General features: G+C 28.8%; 1 protein-coding gene across 10 annotated transcripts in view; it reads left to right on the plus strand.

The window, feature by feature from the left end:
* LOC116767871 (small conductance calcium-activated potassium channel protein) overlaps positions 1–21,554 on the plus strand; it is a 101,045-nt gene that overhangs the window by 75,956 nt on the left and 3,535 nt on the right. For 3 of the 10 annotated variants that reach the window (XM_061523468.1, XM_061523467.1, XM_061523473.1), the window contains 11 exons: positions 10,478–10,680; positions 13,907–14,036; positions 14,150–14,245; positions 15,216–15,389; positions 15,517–15,540; positions 16,343–16,485; positions 16,700–16,804; positions 18,563–18,698; positions 20,113–20,223; positions 20,949–21,076; positions 21,199–21,268. In XM_061523468.1, the coding sequence (XP_061379452.1) occupies positions 10,478–10,680; positions 13,907–14,036; positions 14,150–14,245; positions 15,216–15,389; positions 15,517–15,540; positions 16,343–16,485; positions 16,700–16,804; positions 18,563–18,698; positions 20,113–20,223; positions 20,949–21,076; positions 21,199–21,268 (1,320 nt within the window). Of the gene's footprint in view, positions 1–10,477; positions 10,681–13,906; positions 14,037–14,149; positions 14,246–15,215; positions 15,390–15,516; positions 15,541–16,342; positions 16,486–16,699; positions 16,805–18,562; positions 18,699–19,950; positions 20,062–20,112; positions 20,224–20,948; positions 21,077–21,198; positions 21,269–21,554 lie in introns of all 10 variants that reach the window. The other 7 variants (XM_061523472.1, XM_061523474.1, XM_061523476.1 and 4 more) reach the window with 3 other exon arrangements.

The following is a 21,554-nucleotide window of genomic DNA, read 5'->3' on the forward strand; positions in this document are numbered from 1 at the left end:
TTTTAGTACAATATTTATGTGTTGCCGCAAATTTTTGTATTTCTAATGTTATCTACAATTTAATTTAATGTATTAATTTAATTTTTAAATTATTGCTACAGTTACTTTGAACATTACCTTAGTATAGCTAAGAAAATTTGTTTTTAAATGATCTTGAAGATACTGTTATTATTGAGTTACAAATATAGGAAAAATCTTAAAGCAAACAAACAGAGGCAAAGTGATTTTCAAACTTTACACTAGTCTTAGGAAAGACAATCTGCGTTTATAATTAAACAATAAAACGACATTTAATATTAAAGTAGGCTTCTGAAAGTAGGAGAATTATGCAGACAAAAAGTTGTTGAAGCAGAAGGAAATCAGATTGTATACATTAAAATAGGTAATTCCAGTATTAAAATGAAAAGTTTTTGTACGATTATAAAAAATTTTAAGAATATTGTGAAGATGGCTAGTTAAAACTTTATCTCGTACGTAACATACGTTTTTTAATACTATTCGTTAACTTTAGCTCTACTTCATCTTTCCATCACAAAAATCTTAATGGAGATACGATCCCGCAGCATTTCCTTATTCATAATAGGAAAATTAATAGAAAAATAACTGTTGAAGTTTTAAGATAAGTAATTTGTAAGTTAAACTGGAATTTAATATAAACAAAACAATTTACGATTACTTCCAAGAACTTAATATTTGAATATATCATTGTAAGAAATATGTGATGGTATTTTTAGAGTAAAGATAATTTGACTCTAAAGTTTCGTTCAAACTGTTTCGCTTGATTATGCGTGACTGTGTTTATAACAGCACACAACAAACTTCTACATTTCTAATATTAGTCATGCACTAGTTCAAAGGATGTCAAAATATGATTCTTTATTGTTATAAATCCCCTAATTTTTATTAATTATTCTTTTGTGACATAAACGGATAAAAATGAATAACAAATTTCCTTTCCATCTAGTTTATATAGAAAATTTAATGCATTGATTAATATGCTGTATGTTTCCAAATGATTTATACCAAGTGTTCTTAAATTTAGTAAATTTTCTAACCGATCGTATCCTGAGGTCTAACGATTTCTCTCCGGGGAACCCAAAACGTCCGAGATACTTTATGACCCAGTTGAATTATAAATACCCTTAGTTTTGTGTATCATCCGCAATATTAATTACCTTACTTTAGAATTCATAATGCCTTTAAATTATTTTACTGTTATGTTACACCAGAATTGAAATACGTTCATAAAAATGTTATAATCGTTAAAAGAAACTGAATACAGCGGATTGCATATAATAAATTTAATTTAAGAATTGATACTACCCTCATAATCGCTTGATTGCTTATTGATGACGATATAAAAATTATATCTTTGGTTTCAGACATTATCATTGTTATTAAAATAAATTGAAAGGATAGGAGAAGATGCTAAAATGTTTGAAGCTGAAATTGAGATTATCATAAAATTAGCCTCAATAATTAGTAGCTACATAGAAAATATATTTGGAGTGAATACAATTTACAACTCTGTTCTATTTATTTGTTACGTTTAGAGTTAGGTAGGCATATGTTGTTGTTAATTAACAGAATATAACATGGTTTGTTTTCCTAAGCCCTATTTTTTGTGATAGAAAATGACCTTAGTTTCTGATTTAGTATTTTCTTTCTCTGTCACTTTTCGTACAATAATAAGGAAAACTATTAGAGTTAATATATTGATTACTATCGCTGAGTGTATGAACAGCCTGCTCAGTACTGACCTCAATACGTGCTTCACGTTTGAAATGTTCTGAAACTACGGTTAAGGTCAACCAAGAAACGTTTATGTTGGGGCAGTAAAGAATATTACTACGAAACTTGATATTTAATCCAATAAGTCTATGATAACTCATATAAGCATTCAAGTAATAATTACCTTAAAGAGGAAATAAACAACGAATCGTCGTGGTTATATGTAATAGATAGCACATTATTTCCTAGTATGTGTAGTGATTTTAATTCTATCCCCTTTCACTATAAGGAACACCAAAATTGATATGTCAGTCAAAACATATTATTAATTGACTAAATTTTTTTTTTTTTAATTATATGATTTTTAATATATTCTAACTGGGTATTATAAATAATAGGGTATTATAAATAGTAACTTCTAAGTTTACGTTAGCTGTCCAGAAATAAAACTTTATTTTACGGATGTGACTTCTTATTTAAAGAAAAAATACCATATGTTTTGGCACTGTTCGTCTTCTACTAAAAATATATTTTAGTTTAAATGATATACCACCCTTATTATGGACAATTGAACAAACTCAATAAAAAGTAATTTATTAAATTACAATTACGAAATAAATAATTAAAACGGTTAGTATAACTTAACGTTCTCTTAAGGATGTCATTTTGTGAAAAAGAAATAATGCTTTCATGTACATATGTTTCTTTTGTTTTTCAAGTAATCAATAACAGCGGCGGAAGTACAAAAAAGTGGTCGTATGTTTGAGAAGCATAAAATATACTTTTATCCTTCAGAGATTTTAAAAACAAGATTTTTAACATGGATAAAGATCTTTTATATTTAAAAGCCCGTGATTGTCTGATTCCTGTTTTTATAAAATAAGAATGTTTCTTTTTTATATTATTGCAAAGTTCTTAATAATGTTATATAACGATCATAAGTAACGATACTACTGTGAAGAATAAGGCAATTAATTCAAGTGAGGTCGTTATAAAGAAGGGCAATATTTTTTTTCATTTTCTTTAATGAGTAAATAATAAAAATAAAATAACAATATCAAACTATTGCTTAAACATACATATGTTCACATACTACAATATTTATTCGTTCTTTTAGTTTAAATGTTTCAGAGAATTTCTTGAAAACATGTATAAATTTTTTATTAATAACAAGGTCGATTTGGCCAACTTATTTTTGAGAACAGTCTCAAATCCTTCGTAAATAAAGGGTTTTTTTACAAAAACTAATCTGAAAACCTTTCAGAAGAGAACAGTGTTCAAAAAGGAGGACAAATGGGCCTATATACATCGTGACTACCTTGATAAAATGTTTTGTTTCAGAAATTTGGGTAGCTCTTGTTCCTTGCAAAATATTTTTATAGCACTATTTTGTGAAAATACATACTGAATTACATGTAAACTAAATAATAGAATAAAGTTTTTTTACACGTTATTTAATGTCTTATTACAATAAACACAACTATGTACACTTTTGTCAAATATCATTACTAAATAGTTAACTAATCTTGATTGTAAAATTTTAATTGTCTATTATTGGTAATCAAATATATTTCAATCGTAAACTTTTCCGGGCCAATAGATTTTGCCCAGTGAATTATACAATTCATACATGGGCAGATACTAATTCAGGTGTCCACTTTCCGTTAATAGAACGAACGAAACATGTCTCTGGTTTTATTTATATTTTGAAATATTCGTACAATGGTGAAAATTTAAAAACACAATATTTTTTCTATCAATAATAACATTTGTGCAAGATTAAAAAGCGTTTGACAAGATTAACCTGTGCAAATATCAATTCTGGTTCAATAATATCTGCAATAGTAGAAAATCATAAACCACGTGCACTCTTTTGTATCCCGGGGCTCGTTTGAGATGAAAGCACCTTTCTACGCTATTTGCTGTCTGAAGATAAACGAGAGAGATAAACACAATTTTTACTGCGATTCATTGTTAGGTGAACCAGAATTTGATACCTTTTTGTGCTATTTCATTTAATGTGAAACATTTGTTTAGCTTACCCTTTTACTAACTTAGTTGAAAATCAAAGTCCTGTACATTTAATTATTAATGTTATACATATAATGGAGTTTATTGATTTATGGATTATTAATGAATTTGTAACACATCATTTAGTTATTGTAAGCTGTATGAGTGAAATAAATATCCCGGTAAATTTAATCTTATTGTTGAAATAAATACAAAAATATCGAATACTCCCCAAAAACTGAAGTCTCAATGTGATTATTACAAAGACTAAAACTTAGTAACCGTTGACTTGGATCATGCTGAACCGTCACTTAACGCTCCCAAAGACTTCTTAGAAGAATTATTAATAATCTTTTATTTGACCCAATGATACTGATCTTATATTTTGTAAATGTACCTTACGTTAATTGTAAAAATTATAATGAAAATTTTATTTAAACCCTACAAAGAGATTATGTACAGTACCTATATATGTTCCACTTGAGCACTCTGAACCTTTTTTTAAAACTGAACTAAATATAATATTAAGGGAAATTTATAGTGGCTATAATGTATTACAAAAAATAATTATTAAGGGATCTAAGTATACGGTATCATTTGAACACAAAATAAGTAAAAGTCAGCCTAAGAAAAATTTGCTGAATTTTAAGAGTCACGGAAATAAAATTTGTTGTAAGAACTTCAGAAGCTGGAAATATATTATCATAATATACAATCAAATATTTAAAAAATAAAACTTTTTTATTTGTCGTGAAAATTGAATTCTTTAATTATTTGTGATTCTTTACTTAACGATTATGAAAAACCTTTTGTATTTTAATTATTTATCCTACTACAAATTTTAAATGAGGATCAAATTTACTTTCTATTTTTCTACAGCTGTCACTTAACAAAAATGGTAGTTTAAAACGTATGTAAAATCGGCGTGTTAAGCAATTAAAATAATAAAAATATTCGCAACAGAAACATTTTGCACTAATATCCCTGTAAAGCGACACCTTTTTGTTTAGATATGCCTCTTTTGTACCAGAGCTTAATATGAAAGAAAATAATGTAATTTATGTTTAAGAAGCGTAGTGTTTTTTTTTTTTTGAAATATAAATAAATATTACTTATTATATTTTATATATATAGTAAATAAGTATTTTTATGTGTGCTTTCTACAGTGCAGACATAATTGATTTTAATTTTCTTTGTCACTTTAGATTCGGACTCAAAAGGAAGGGTAGGGAAATGATTCTCTTGAACCCATTCCCACCTTCCGCTCCTCTAAATAGTTTGCCAATAACGTTACAATGATAATAAAAATAATTATTACTCGATACGGAAGAAAAGTTAATTTAATATTATCCGTAACAAATAAATTTATAAAAAAAAAATTCAACATATTCGTATTTTTTGAAACCACGAAATACGAACATATAATATTTTTATTATTAATTAAAGAATTACTACTGATTGGATTCTAGGAGATATATGCCTCTTTATATTAAATCTTACTGAACAGATCTGTAAAAACAATGTATCAAGAGAACAAATTAGAATCATTGTGGGAATACTTAATATTCCGCTAGCATTACTCCTGCAACCTACTTTGTCTTGAAACTTTTCTGTATGGATGCCAGGCTTTATTAACTCTGTTGTTATCTACTGCATCTTAAGTGAAAACTCAAAGGACAGCATTTAATAATAACTTCATAAAGCGTTTCTTTTATTATTTTAGCTTTCAAATAATTATTATATTTTCTTTGTAATTATGTTTTTCTTGTTTGTTTGATATGGCCAGTGTGTAGTCTATCAAATATAATAAGCTTATTTTTATTACTTATTTATTTTATTAAACATTTCAGTAACTTATTTTTTTTAAGTAACCATTTTAAAGTATAAGTTGTTTGTGCCTTGTTAAGATGATTTAGAGAAATTTGAAAACCTAAATAACTTTTGAATATCCCTTTTAAAGAAAAGAAGTTCTAATCTTAAACCACAATACTAATAAAGTGGCATTTCATAAGTTAGTTATCATAAATGATACTTCAATTTGAAAATTGGTAAAATTGTACTTGTTAGGAAGAAACTATTACAATATATAAAACATTACAAATATCGCTCTAAAGGTAACCAGTCTACTAAAACTTTAATGGATTGATTACATTTCGTTTTATTTGTTTCCGTTATTATTACATAAAATAATAATTTATCAAAGAAATATTAACATATTTTACATCAGTCTTTCACATTTTACAATACTCTTTAAACATCTTGTCACGTGCTAACGTCTCTAAAGTAAAACAAAGTAATATTAAGGAAGGAAATTCAGTTTAATATTTGAATTATAACGGGCGTGTGGCTTAAGCTGTCATTTACACGACATCCAATAAATAAGGTACAACAAAATTCGGCTTGGTTCGCGAATTGGTTCAGTCATCTAAAAGGACCGTTATGTGATGACATTAGCCGGTTCCAAGCATCGTTTATTTAGTTCACGGGTGATTAAGAAAACAACGTCTAGGTTATTCTGTGCATTACTAACAAATTTTATATTATCCGTTAAACAATATTATATTTTATCTTCTTATTAAATTTATATTTTCATGAAAAGAATATAGGGTCTCGAGTTTTTTGCTGAAAACGAAGTTATTGAACTATTTTCATGTTATGTTTTAAATGTGAACCTTTTGAAGTAAATTTTAATGATGCTTTAATATTTTTCATATGAGCAGTTTTATGATAAATTAAATCAAAAAGAATAACAAAGCAAATTCCTCACCCTAAAATCACATGGGTGTCTACGGGGTCACGCATGTTTTTGCATATTTGATCGCATTCCACCGTATTTTTTATTATGTCGGGTCTATTTTGAAATTTATATCTTTTTTTGGACCCTCATCAAAAATATGTTTTATATAAAAATATAAAATATATACAATATGTTCCACACCAAACAACCAAACAACCATAGTGTTCAAACCCGGTCTGTGACGAAAAGTGACTACAAGTAAATATACAAGTATAAAGTTTAAAATAAATGTATATATATAACTTGCACATTGGAGGAAGGTGGTAGAATAAATTTTGAAACCTTTTCCATAGTTTCAATAGAAGCCTAAGTCTCTAAGCAAGTAAGTTTCATTTATTTATTTTTTGTAATATTTTGCTAGACAGCGGTGGTTATAATAGTGTGTAGTAATAAATAATACTGCGTAGGTCTATTTAATATTTTCAAGTGCCCTATGTTAACATTAAGAATCATACACCTGGAAATAACCAATTTAATCTGAGCTCTTAATTCCAAGGTTTTTAAATAAGCTGAAGTTTTGAGACATTAATCAAAATTTCCGGTAGCTCATTGCTCGGTTCAGCTAACCGACAAGCATTTTTCAAACCATTGCTTTTTATGAACCATTTGATTTTTTTTGATGAATGTATTGTGAAATTAGCTAAACATGATGAGACTTTTAACTCGATTTGATATAATTAATAAAAATCTTGTCGATTTTAAAGTTACATTTGATTTATTATGTATGTGAACGTATATTTTTTTTTATTGTCGCCATAACCATTTGTAACTTTTCTTATTAAGTGCATAGAGAACGTTAACATATTCATTTTTAAATATTAAATAACTGCTTACACCTCTAACTAGCGTGAAAGTAAATTTGTTCACAAGTGCTCGTTTTATCCCTAAAATATTAAAAACATGACACTACCGTATTTAGGTTATGCTCACTTGTCACGACATGGACGCTTCTTTGTCAAGGTTAGCTTTGTTTCTGTATTTCATTTCTATGATAATGAATGTCGTTAAGGAAAACCAATATCTATTTCAACATATATCATTTGTTTTGAAACATATATATATATATATTTAAGTAATAAGATCTCACTTTTATATAAAGAACGAAATTGCTGACGTTTTTGACAAGTTTACATTCCTTTGAATATTTTTTAAATAAAGTAATCTTTATTCAAAAAATATTACAATAGACCGAAGAACAAAACAACAATATATGCCTATTAAGAATATTTGAAATCTTGAAATATTAAAGACAGATATTGTTTTTACATTATGAAGTTGTATAAAGAAAACTGTAATCCATCATCTGGCACGCTTCGTATTTTGATCAATGTTACTTCACATCGGACGGGGATCGATGGTTATTCTATTAATAAGCTTACCAAGCACTTTAACGTAACTCTTCTGCTTACACAACCAACTTACTTATTTGTAACTATAGAAACACTCGATAGGTCATTAGCTAAACCAATATATCAAGAACCATAAAATATGTATCATAAGTATATGGTATAGGTTTTAACAAATTTAGGTATATAAATATTTAAAAAGATTTTTTTTTAATATAATAATAGTGATGACAGTAAAGCTGTCATTTAGACTTTAGAGAACATTGGGTCCATTATATAAGTTGCTTTAAATACCTCTTACAAAATAAGTGTACTGTAAGTATACATAAAAATAAGGAGAAACCCTTAATTTATTCTTCGATCATAATTTATATTTGTATATCTGGTAGCCTAACGAGATACATAGGTTATATGTACATCATTCATAATATGTGTTTTTTTTTACTTGGCATTAAATAAATTGAAATAAAAGTAAAGTTACGGTGTAGATTTTTATTTTAGTAACTAAAAATCAATTAAGATGTCATACGGAATAGTAATCAAATATTTCTTGTGACATTTATAATTATTCTGTTACACTGTAATGGTAGCGCGCTTGCTGGTCTTATAAAATATTAATATAATAGTCACTTACGTGTCCTGACATTTAGTACAAAATCCGTAAATTATAGATTTTGAAACTTATATAAATACAATAGGGTACAAATTTGATTATATTTTTAAGGCATTTATGGCTATAAAATTTGCATTTGCAGCTCGTTTCACTGTATCATCATAATGTAAATATTATTATGGTGAAATAAATCATCTATTCATACTTTTTTATTATTTTATTTCTCGGTGAGAGTCCTGCGGTATAGTAACCATAAATCAGACAAAGGCGTGGTTTCAGATCCGTCGGGTTCCATTATGATAGCTGATAAAGCTGTACGTAGAATAGGTCTGAACAGTTGCTTTGAAATTTTATTACGATATGCCTAGTATTGTTGGATCAAAAGACGGTTACTCCGTTCACTTCCCGCGGACGGTAGGGTTTCAATTAGTGGACTAGCCACTCGATGTAAGTTGCGCCATCAGCCTTGTATCGTTTCAAGTTAGCTTTATCGTGTCCATTGGCAACAGGATAAGAAGACCCGATGGCAATTTAGGGTACCAAGTAGTTTTGAGTTTAAGCCTTCAGTAGCACGTAGTTTATATTATCTTATTGGACTACAATTAACAGAGTATACTTTGGAGAGTGTACGCGTCAAATGATTCCTCCATACCATTTTTATCTGTTACAAATCAGACGTACGGCGAGTCTATAAGTTTTGGTTGTAGAACTTTTTCGTATACGGATAAAGTGTTACAGTTTGTCCATTTTGATGAACATAGCAAATGATCGAAACAATTTTTCAGCGTTTGTATTTCGTCATACCAACAATTTTGACGTCTCCAAGGACTGAGATAAGTCTGTCACTATCTAAGGTAATGAATGTTTCTACTCTCTGGTCTAACTAAAAATAAATTTTAGCAGTATATTTAAATTTAGTATTAATTATTCCTAATGAGAATTTCCGCAGAAAGAAAAATCTGTTTATATAGACAGAAAATAAATTATAACCTGACATTTTAGAAAAAATGTTCTTTCTCTAATACACCTATATGTTTTTCAAGTAAATATAGCATACAAGTAAAGTCAACTCTAAAGTACAAATTAAAAATATAGAAAGCTAAATGTAAATTAAAATTGAATATTAATTGTTATTTCTATATTAGTCTACTTTGGAATAATTGAATTTGTAGTTTTTTATTTTGTCTACTACCATTGACTTATAATTCAGAGAATTTTAAATAAAAATGAGTTTTGATTTAATGCCGATATTTTTATGCTATGCTATGCTATTCTTATGCCGATATCATGTATCTAAATCAATAAATTAACGTCTGAAAAAAAAATGGTTTTAATAATATAGGAGATAAAATGTTACAAAATATGTGTTTTTTTTTTAAATAAAGACCGTATTTTAAAGTTAACAATAAAATTCTAATCTGATACTTTGAATGAATGAGACTATTACAGTGGGAAACACCCAACTTTGGCTAAATTGCCGACGTGATGTAACAATTCCATTCTATATTACGTTACAATTCAAGATTTGGCTCTAAGAAGCTCTTGATAAAATATATTGTATAAGGCCTCACCAGCGGCTTCATAAATAAATATATTTATGTATATAAAAATATTTAAAATATAATTGACAGCTCAAACGCTTACTATTATAAAATAAATGGCATATTATTATTTTTATTTTTTACTAATACATAATTGTATTTTTTATTGTGAGCTAAGAAATTAATCATATTGTACATGAAATAGGTTTAACGTATTAACGATTAAACAAGTATTTTATGTCATGAGAAACAAAAACCAGTAATATAATATTTGTAACTAAAATATGTGTGTTATTATTATTATTGTTATTAAAATATTAAGAACTGCAGAATACAATTTTGTATTCACCGTACAAATTTTCAGCAATTCCAGATAAATGATTGGAACGTTTAGTTACTATTATTACCAGCAAACCTGTAAATTACTTTATTATTTCAGCTGCGGAAGCCAGTGTCGACGCTTTCGATCCCCGGCGCTATGAAGGCGTACTCCAGTGGGAGAGACGCGGCCGCCGAGGAAGCGGGCGTTGCGTTAGTTGGCGTACACAGCGAATACCCGCGTTACGGCGAAGAGAGGGCTCTAGGCGGTGGGACCTACAAGGGCGGGGGGGCCGCTAAACACAAGCCTAATATAGGATATAGGTAAATTTACTTTATTCAAATATTATAAGAAGTCAAAAACATCAGAAAAAGATTAAAAGACATTTTTAAGTAAATATCATCTCTAAATACTACGTGACCTGAAATTATGGCCATGAGGTACTGAAAAAATTCGCAAAATTATGGAGTGATTGCAAAAGTGAATGAGAGAAAAGGAAGTGAAAGGAACTATATCGATTAATGTGAAAGAATGAAAGAAGACAATTAGAGACATTTCTTATGTATACCGCCTTAACAATTGGTGGATAGTCTAAATATATACCTTTTCTTTTTTTGCTAATCAAAAATACAATAAAACAGGATATTTGAAACTAAGTTGCGATTCAAGTTCCCACTCCTACATATTTGTATTTCTAATGTAGTTTCTGGGTAAGGTGGTGTAGGTTAAGGTGATGAGGGTGATGGCGTAGGTTTGGTGTAGGTAAGGATATAAGATGTTGTTTATATCTTTATTGAAAGAATCACAGATCGAAGAATAACAATTTATTTTATTCTCCGTCTCGACACAGAGCCTTCTTACATCAATGCTATTCTTATTCTGTCTCTATCAATAGTTACTCCTAAGTATATTTATTTCTACCTTTGGCTCACACCCCTTCATCACACTAACACTTATTCTTTACCCAAATACTGGAATCATAATTCCAAAATAATAGCACACAACCATCTTACAATGTTCTATTCTTAAAATTACTTTTACAGCTAACTGCCAACTTCACTGCTAACATATAGCGACTATATGCCAAACGCATTACCAATTCTTATCCTTAAAGTTATAAGATCCAATCCTGTCGTCAAAATACATAAATAATAAAAATGATTCTACAACTATATTTCTAAAACCCTCTAAAAATTAATATATATTACATTTCTAAGTTTACATTATTGAAAAGAACAGTAAATTTATATTTTGTTTTTAGTACATACCGATTCAAGATATATAATAAATTGACATGTGTTAAAAATTACCAGTAAATACCAGTACCTGTAAAAAAGCTGACCACTTTGGGATAACATTGCTATAATAAATGTATATATGAGTATGTATATGGATGGTTAAAGTTAAAAAAAAAATCAATTAAATTTACTTTATAAAATAAAGTGCTAAAAATCTGGTATTACAATAATTTTAAGTGATTTTCTATGTAAATACAAAATGGAAGTCTGGAGATATCCTGAAAGTAAATGAGATAAGGTGGATTAAATTGCTAGTATGGGTTTGAATACGTTATTAAAGTGTTTGAATAATTAATTTCTCTCTACACCTTTATATTGCGAACGATAGAACATATAGTAAACCTACATACCGTTTTGCATTCTTTACAAAATAGAAAACAATAGCTTTCATAATAGGGCAACTTCCGGACCTAACATAATGCATTGTGCAAAGGTTTCAGATTGCTTATCACACTAATTAGAATCTAATAGCTTGAACAGGGTCAAGATTGTTTATCTACGAAAGTAATTAACCTAGTATACATAAAAAATACTGTGTATAATTTACATTATGTATACATATACATATGTTTTTATATAGTAAGTTTTTATCAAGAAAAGCATGAGAAAATTATATACATGAAAAATACATTTAATAATCCCGAAGGGTCAGTTATCACACCTATAAAAACTCAATAAAAATCATTCTGTTGGCCTTGGAAAACGGAAATAGCTTGCATCGAGTCTGAATCGATTTTGTTTGTCTTCAGAATTTATGAACGTAGGATTTTTAATTATTTACTTTGTTTCAAGTGATTTCTTTTAGTTATTAAAATTCTATTATTTTTTTCGCTTTTATGTTAAAACCAATGGCTAAGCGATTTAAAAGAGTCTAGGAATAGAAAGAAAAATATTGGATTGTCACTGGTTTCTTGAAAAGTCGAGACTTTCTTATGGGATTTTTGGAATCAACATGGATTAAATGAAACGTAAATCTGTAACTTATGTAGTGAATGAGAAATTAGATTTTGAAATGACATTATACGAGTAAACTCATTGTAATTATTTATGAAAAGCTTCCTTTCATTCAGTTTGAATGTGTCTAGTTTTTATAATTTATTTATTGTAAAAATACAATATAAGTAAAACTTATCTGTAAAATGTTAGTTACTCTTATGAGAAGGTAAAATTTATTTCAAAGAGGACACGTAGTTTTCTTACTATTATCCCAGTCGGCAATTACTTCTTCAATCTGTTTATCTAAGCATAAAAACTTTTGAAACAAGTTACGTGTTTCTAAATAAATAAAGGATACAATGCGACAAATAATTGCAAAAATACTTGATCGCTCTCACTTTCTCGAGATCTCTTGACGTCTTTATACCTGCAATTCATATAAACTTCAAATAAATTCTCTGTATATTTTTATTTTTCTAGACTTTATTTAATATATGACGCCTTCTTACTTTATAAACCTAAAGAACCTTAAGGAAAATTTATACAGAAAACTCGTTTCAAATTATACGAAAACTTACTAGGTACTTCCAAAGTTATAAATCGAAGGGACAGCTCGTTTATGGAAATCTTGGTTCTTTTTAATGTAAGTGCCGTGCCCTCATAAAATACGGACAGTTAATCACGAATTACGTCCCTAGACATTAATTACTCTGTTGCAAAGTTTGGTAATCTGAATCCAAAAATATTAATTAAATGGGCAGCGATTAACGCTTACAGCATACTATCAATATGACTATTCCAGTGACAATAGCTCCTCGTTGAAAGTCTTATAGAGTTGATTGAGCCAGAAAATTTATGAGGCTAAATTGCTTCGATTAAAATGAAACTACTGTTGGAATATACCACGCAATTTATTGTTTTACATTTTATCTGAGGTTTTAATTACTTTACTGCAACCATGATCACGACATCATATGACAAAAACAAGAGACTAACTGATAGACATTTTCATTCCGTATGTTCGTGGTCACGAATGCTGTAAAGCAAGCGAAACGTTTGGTTAAATTTAATATAATAATTTGCATAATATATATGAAAACCACTTTTTTACTAACCAGTGTAACTTTATATATCATTATGGGTAGATATAAGTATTTCATTAAATTTGAAAATTCAATTTTCTCCAAAGCTCCGGTGTCCAAAAAGGCTTATTTCGTTGAAATATTCAAAGACGTTTTAAACGCAGCGCAAATTTAAATTTGTTTTAGTTTTATATTGTTTAAAAGTATTTATTTTGTTGTTCCTCATATTACAGATTAGGTAGAAGAAAGGCTTTATTTGAAAAAAGAAAAAGGATAAGCGATTACGCATTAGTAATGGGAATGTTTGGTATTATAATAATGGTTATAGAAAACGAACTTTCTAGTGCTGGGGTCTACACAAAGGTACGGTTAATTGTTTATTCTTAAAATTGTTTATTCTTAACAAAACATTGAATAAATTTTGCATCAACATTTTTAGAAAATTATTTTTGGTTTTATTCTATGTATTTTTTCAGGCATCAATATATTCGCAAGCGTTAAAGACGCTGATATCAATGTCGACTGTGATCTTACTCGGCCTAATCGTGGCTTATCACGCTTTAGAAGTACAGGTACGTTTTTTACAATAGGTTTTTTTTTTGCATTTACAATGTAAATATTTAGTGTATAAAGCAATATTATGATAAAAGCTATTTAAGTAATATTGTAAGAAATGCAATATTTAATCAGCGAAGATCAGTTTTATGTTACCTGTGCAGAACCATTTTTCTTATTGTGAGCACAAGTCGTCCATATTGTTGTACAATATGTTAACTCAGTTATGTTTATCAAAGCGGATTTAAAAGCTACCGTTCTAAATACCAGTATGTGTTTACTAGTCGTTCTGTTCTTGGCTTGTGACTTTGTCTGCTTGGACTTCAGCAGTAAGCTTAAACAGAAATGTATAAAAATTATTAAGGCTATATATATTTTAACCAACCAGCATCAACATGTATGGCTTTAATGAAGTGAATTCATACAGAGCACAACTATTTTGCTTTGATCCTGCCGTAACTAAACTGAATTCTAGCATATAGCATATATCTTATTATAGCAACTAAACTACATAACTTGTAAAGATTTAATAAAATCCCCGTAGTAGTTTTTAGTGAAAGAGTAACAAACATTCCTATGTGCTCGTGTATGTTCGATATTAGTACGATAAAATATTATTCTTTGATTTTTTTTATAAAATAAACGTGTTAAAAATAATATAATGCAATAATTATTTTTACTTCGAATTTATTCTATGCAAAGCAAGAAAATTTGACGAAACGAAACTGTATACAGCCTGATGGGCCTTACGGTTTTAGTTACAATAAATATTAAGTAGATACTATATTTCTCTTTCTTTTGATAAAATAACCAAAGACTCTCAATTTATATTAGGCAAACTAATTCCTGATTTTCTTAATTTGTTCTGTACCTTTTTAACAAAGGTACATGTGATGATTTCTTTATGAAACTAAATCTTATTACAATACAAGAGATCGGTTCTCATTAAGTTAATATAGTGATTAAAAAAAATATTATGAATTCCAGTTATTTATGATAGACAACTGCGCTGATGACTGGCGTATTGCGATGACGTGGCAGCGGATAGCCCAGATAGCTCTTGAGCTGGCCATATGCGCCGTCCACCCAATTCCGGGGCAATATACGTTCACTTGGACAACTAAATTAGCGAACAAGGGCGGTGTTATAGGTGTTGAAGTTGTAAGTCCTTATAGAAGTATAATCATAGACATATGTTAATAATATACATTTACCCAATAATAAAAATATACTGCAATATAAAGTATTTATGTTTAAAAGCATATTTATCTCAAAATTTGTTCCATAGGAAACAATATATAAACAAATTCAGGTCTGTATAAATGAACGGTTTCTATTTTAATAGCATGTATGATTATTGTATTGTGATTTGACTTACCATTATTAATTTAGAATATTAGTGGATTAAGGGCATAATAATATTGACCTAAGTAAAAATAAATAAATAAGCAAAGGTGTGTTTAGAATAAATAGTAGATTTTGCTTAACTAAGTTTTTGTGTCTTTATATTCAAAGTATAGTTTACAATTGTTAGTTCAATAAACAATTTACACTAATTTTCTTATGATAAGAAGGAAGTATACTATTAAAATTTATTTTTAAATCTATGGAAGTAAGCCTAAAACGGATACTCAAACGAAAAAAAGGACAAATTCAGTATTTCGATTTTTCCTTGTTGTTAAATTACAGTAAAGCTATATCTTAGCTAATTTTAGTCTTTTCATTCAAGTTGCTTTTAAATAGAAAGATTTGTGAAAAATTATATGATAAAAGTGAATTAATAATTTTCATTGGAGTTTCTACAAAAGCGTTAGTTTATTAAGTTGCTAAAATACAGTATGTACCCGACTTAGGCTCTCCATACGGATGGTACATTATGTATATATATATAGTGCGTTGTGCTTTATGATAATGTACATATATATATATTATTTTCATGCAATATCAACCTAATACTTGCTTGTGAACAAAAGGTGTGCGGTGGATTTTGGATGTTGAGATTCTAAACTAATAACCATTTTACAATTCTGAACTAACCTCCCTTAATTGAAAATGTTAAAACCAATTTATAACAAAAATATTGTTTTCATAATAAATTACAAATCTAATTACAGGTTCCATATGATGTAACGCTGTCTCTACCGATGTTCTTTCGCCTGTATTTGATATGTAGAGTCATGCTTCTTCACAGTAAATTATTCACTGATGCCTCTTCCAGAAGCATAGGGGCTTTGAATAGAATAAATTTTAATACCAGGCAAGTAAAACCTTGAATTCTTCTGGATAAACTGGTTTTTATATATTAATAAATAATTTAAAACAATCAAAGGCCCTTAAAATGATGGATATATAATATTTAATAATAAATTTAATTAAAAATAAATATGTCTGTCTATCTTAGCCTTCAATTGTATGTAACAATTTCTGATTAAAAAATTAAAAATTCAATATAAATTCACTTTATTTTGCAGATTTGTATTAAAAACACTTATGACTATATGTCCTGGGACTGTTTTACTTGTGTTTATGGTCTCACTTTGGATAATTGCTAGCTGGACTTTAAGGCAGTGCGAAAGGTCAGTATTTAGATAGACATTGTCAAAACGCTAAATTGAAGAAGAAACTATACAAGTGTGTTTTAGTTATTGAAAAATAGTAAATATTGTCTTTAATTTAGGAGATTTATATTAACGAGCAAATCATGTCAGTATTGAGTCATCCGTATTGCTTAATTTTTTATTTATAACACTGTGTTTTTTTTTTACACAATATTATTATAAATATCGATGTACTGCCTATTTGGGCATGCTAAAGCTTATGTACTGTGGCGTTGTTAAAGTATTTGTTCCGCTTTTTATCCTCTGTGTTTTATGTTAAAGGATTTAATTTAAACTTTTAAAATATATGGTAGTGGATTCGTTATTATCACAATGATATAAGAGTTTGACTTTGAATTTTTTCGCTAATGTAGCAATCAGAAAAGTATCGATACACGACTGCTGTACTTAACAATAATCAAGTTTTTAGACTATGTGTTAGATTTAGAAATATGTTGTTAACAATAATGCTTGATGTGCTGTAAATGTTAGAACTTCTAAGACTGATATAAAATGTGTACTCAAAGTTCTTAAAAATGTTGGGAGAAAAGTGCCGTGACCAAAAAAATATTGACAGTAAAGTGATTTGCACTAAAGTTTTTTTACACAAACTTTGGCACGAAATAAAACATCGCTGACTTAATTTCATTAAGGCAGAAGATGGCTCACGCACAAAATGGCTCTAGGTAATATACACGTATATCAGCTTACAACTATTGCTAAAACTGAATCCACACTAAAACCACTGCACTTTTGTCACTCTCATTCATCAAAGTACTTCTTATAAACAGAAGCCTTCTAAGTCTCTGTCTTCTCTATGTTCCTCTTCTATTATCTTATTGCCTTGTCTCAATGTTCATTACAATATGTGTGTTCATATTAAGTAAAATGAGTAAGTAAATAAAATTCACAGCATGGCTATAAGTGCATTATATTTGGTATTGACCCCAAATAAATGTTTAGTCTGCACGTTATTTCGTGATGGTGTCTGATCTGTTTAGTTCTAAGGTTTATTTGTATCTTTCAAAAGGCATGAAAAATTATTTTTTAAGATAAATATATATTTGGGCTAAAGTATTCGAGATTAAAAATATCGTAATCGTGTTTCAAAAAAATGGCTTCGGCTTTTAAAATGCAAAATCATGTTGTATAATACAATCGGTTATCTTGTGGTTCTTGTTGGGCATTTTGGCTCTCAGGTTCCACGATGAAGACCATGCCAATTTGCTAAACTCAATGTGGCTGACAGCTATAACCTTCCTCTGTGTTGGCTACGGCGATATTGTTCCCAACACTTACTGCGGCCGAGGCATTACTCTTACCTGCGGTATGGTGGTATGTATGATAACCGGTAGGATATTTGGGTACAATAAAGCAACTTCTACACTTATTCAGTCGTTTCATCTAGACATAACAAGAAACCAAATGGAAATGTAATAACTTGTTCTGCCTAGGTTTATTGTAATAGGTTGGTAAAGGTGAGCCATTTTATGTGTTATGACAACTTCAAAGTTGACTGAAGCAATTTCAATTTCACAATCAAAGTCAAACTCTTCAAAGACGTTCGATCTTTCTATTCTTCTTTCTTTTAAAAAAAATCCTTTCACTTTTGCAATGGGATATGCTTACGCGCAGTACTGGTAGGTAGGTGATACACGTTACTTCAAATAAACTTCCAGTGTCTTAACACTAACAGTTAGATCTACTCAGTTAAGCGATGACATTTATTTTCAAAAGGTTTCACGATGAAGAACATGCTAACCTACTCAATGCGATGTGGCTTATTGCCATTACATTTCTCTCCGTCGGTTTTGGTGACATTGTGCCGAACACATATTGTGGCAGAGGTATCGCCGTTAGCACCGGCATTATGGTAAGTTCTTTGCAATGATTTATGTTTGTGTTGACTGACAACTTAAAATTTTATAATGGCAAAATATTTTTTATTCTATCACTGCTTACTTGAGTAAATTCTTACTAAGTGTCAACAATTTTCTTTTTGATTATAGTCAATATTTTATTTTCCTATTTTATTTTATCCTATGGTCAGTCAACACTAACATTGTGTTGTTTTAATACAGGTGACACTACACACGAATTTTTTACACAATCTGAATATACATGTATGGAGTAAAACACCATTTAATTGTATTTATTTTTGTGATTGATGTTTATGTTCACAGAATGTTAATCAGAAATGTATACTGTAGATTGGTGGTATTGGTGCTGTTTTTGTAATAAGATGATTACTACAACCGCTTAGTGTGATTCACATTGGTTATATTATTATTATCGAAAGCCACTAGATTTTGAACGTTAACATGATCAAATAAAAGATATCGCATAATGTTATTTTTATTGTAATATAATACATAACAAACGTCCATTTCCCTGTTAAAACCAGCTATTAGACATATTTAGTAGAATGGAATGCTTCATTACTATCTCTAGTTCTATTCTTCACTTAACTATTTCACTGAATTGCACAATACGTTTGTTTTTAAAATGGCTCACTTTTCCTAAAATTGTTTTATATGATACATAAAATAAGCAATACGTTTTTGCACCTTTGTTATTGTTTGTGTATAATGATTAATAAAAAGTATATAGATAACTAATAAAATAGTAATTAAAATGTGATACCTTGCACTAAATGTATTTAATCCTTGCTAAAAAAGTTTTTATTTGAAGTGTGTTCCGTAACATATTAGATAGTTATTAACATTTGAATTGAATATAATATTATTTATAAGTTTGGCTTACTATTAGATTTTAATGATAAAATAGAAAAATTAAAATGTGTGTTAAACTAATTATAATTCAGATGTTTGCGATAAAATAATTAACAAACTACTAATAACGAGGGTGATCGACATTGCTTGAGTTTATTTTTTCTTCTTACTTTTTCATAAAACTTTCGACGCAGCTTTGAAAGATTTTATTTATGTCTATTGTCCTCGCCTATTTGTTGATAGAATCTATGACTGAAAAATATATTTCACATAGCTGAAAAATATAGATTACATTTCATTTCTAGCCTGAAAGTGCATTTTTATTTAAGGAATGAAAATTTTAAATGCTTCTACACGTTCGCTTGCATTTTACATAAGGTATTCACTTAACAGGGAGCTGGATGCACTGCGTTATTAGTCGCGGTTGTTTCAAGAAAATTAGAATTAACTAGAGCTGAGAAGCACGTTCATAACTTCATGATGGACACACAACTTACTAAAAGAGTAAGTATTATATTGACATCAGTTCACCACAATTATTGATCTAATTAACAGGGGGCGGGATGTACAGCATTATTAGTGACAGTTGCGTCGAGAAAGTTAGAATTAACTAGAGCGGAGAAGCATGTACATAACTTCATGATGGAGACCCAGCTCACTAAAAAGGTAAGGTGACTGTTACATGTGTGACAGCAGGACGAGCGAGGTAAGAAAATATTGTATTAGTAATAAGTGATGTAGAAGTTTATTTAGTGCTGGGTTTTAATAGCGTCATTCTAAGAAATTATTCTTGACTAGGAAATTATGAAAAAAGTATCTTAGTTTAGTATTGCTTACTTTAAATAGTGACAGTTATCACTTCTGATTACTATATTCACGAGTTATCTTCTATTTTATTACATTTTAAAACTCTCATTTGATATATAATAGCCAGTGTTACTTTAATCTTCTAGTTATTGTTACATAATCCTTTCTATTTCTTTCCCTCTCACTTGATAGATATAAGGTAGATAGTGTATCCAGCAAGTAACATTACGTTAGTTTAAGTTTTATAAATGTTACAAAAATATAATAAATGTGTTTGCGTTATCTATATACATCAACAATATATGTTTTCATCTAGATACCGCAAATTTATCTTAAAACTATTAAATCCTCAACAATTGGCCCCATTGATATTATCAAATTGATTTGGAACCTTAGACTAAATGTTTGTTTCTTTTTATTATAAAATATCGTCAATTCTTAATTTTACTTTGTTAAGTCAGAAACTTAAGTTTAACAACTGTAATGCTATCACAGTCCTCGCTTTTTTGCGGCTCGCAAATAATATTACGTAATTGTAAAGTGCTTTGAGAAATTGATCAAACTTGTTATATATGATATTTCAGCTGAAAAATGCCGCAGCTAATGTATTAAGAGAAACATGGTTAATATACAAACATACACGTCTCGTCAAGAGGGTTCATCCTGGGCGCGTGAGAACCCACCAAAGAAAGTTTTTACTAGCTATTTATGCGTGAGTATATATTTTGATGAATCGAATATATTATTCGCACTTTAGTTAAAGTTTTGTATATTTACTTAAAAAATGGCAACTATGTATATTGCTTTAAAAATATTTTTTTAAAATTGTTACAGATTACGGAAAGTTAAGATGGATCAAAGAAAGCTAATGGACAATGCCAACACTATAACAGACATGGCAAAGGTAAATTTATTTTACAATTCAAATTATAAGCCATAGCTCTTTTCATACACATATCCATTTGATCATTATAATTTCGAAAATTTACCTATGGCATTAGTGGCTTCAGTAGCATGAGTTTTTAAATCCATGTGCATATGCCCATCGCTTATATATAGTTGTAATAAAAATCTTTAGCAGTAGATTTTAGTTGGAATATATTAGACATTGAAGTTACATACATTACACAGACACGAATTATACAGACAAGATTGATAAACAATTATAAGGAAAACTATACAGATAACAC

The sequence above is a fragment of the Danaus plexippus genome, chromosome 19 (assembly GCF_018135715.1).
Source record: "Danaus plexippus chromosome 19, MEX_DaPlex, whole genome shotgun sequence".
Taxonomy (NCBI): Eukaryota; Metazoa; Arthropoda; class Insecta; order Lepidoptera; family Nymphalidae; genus Danaus; species Danaus plexippus.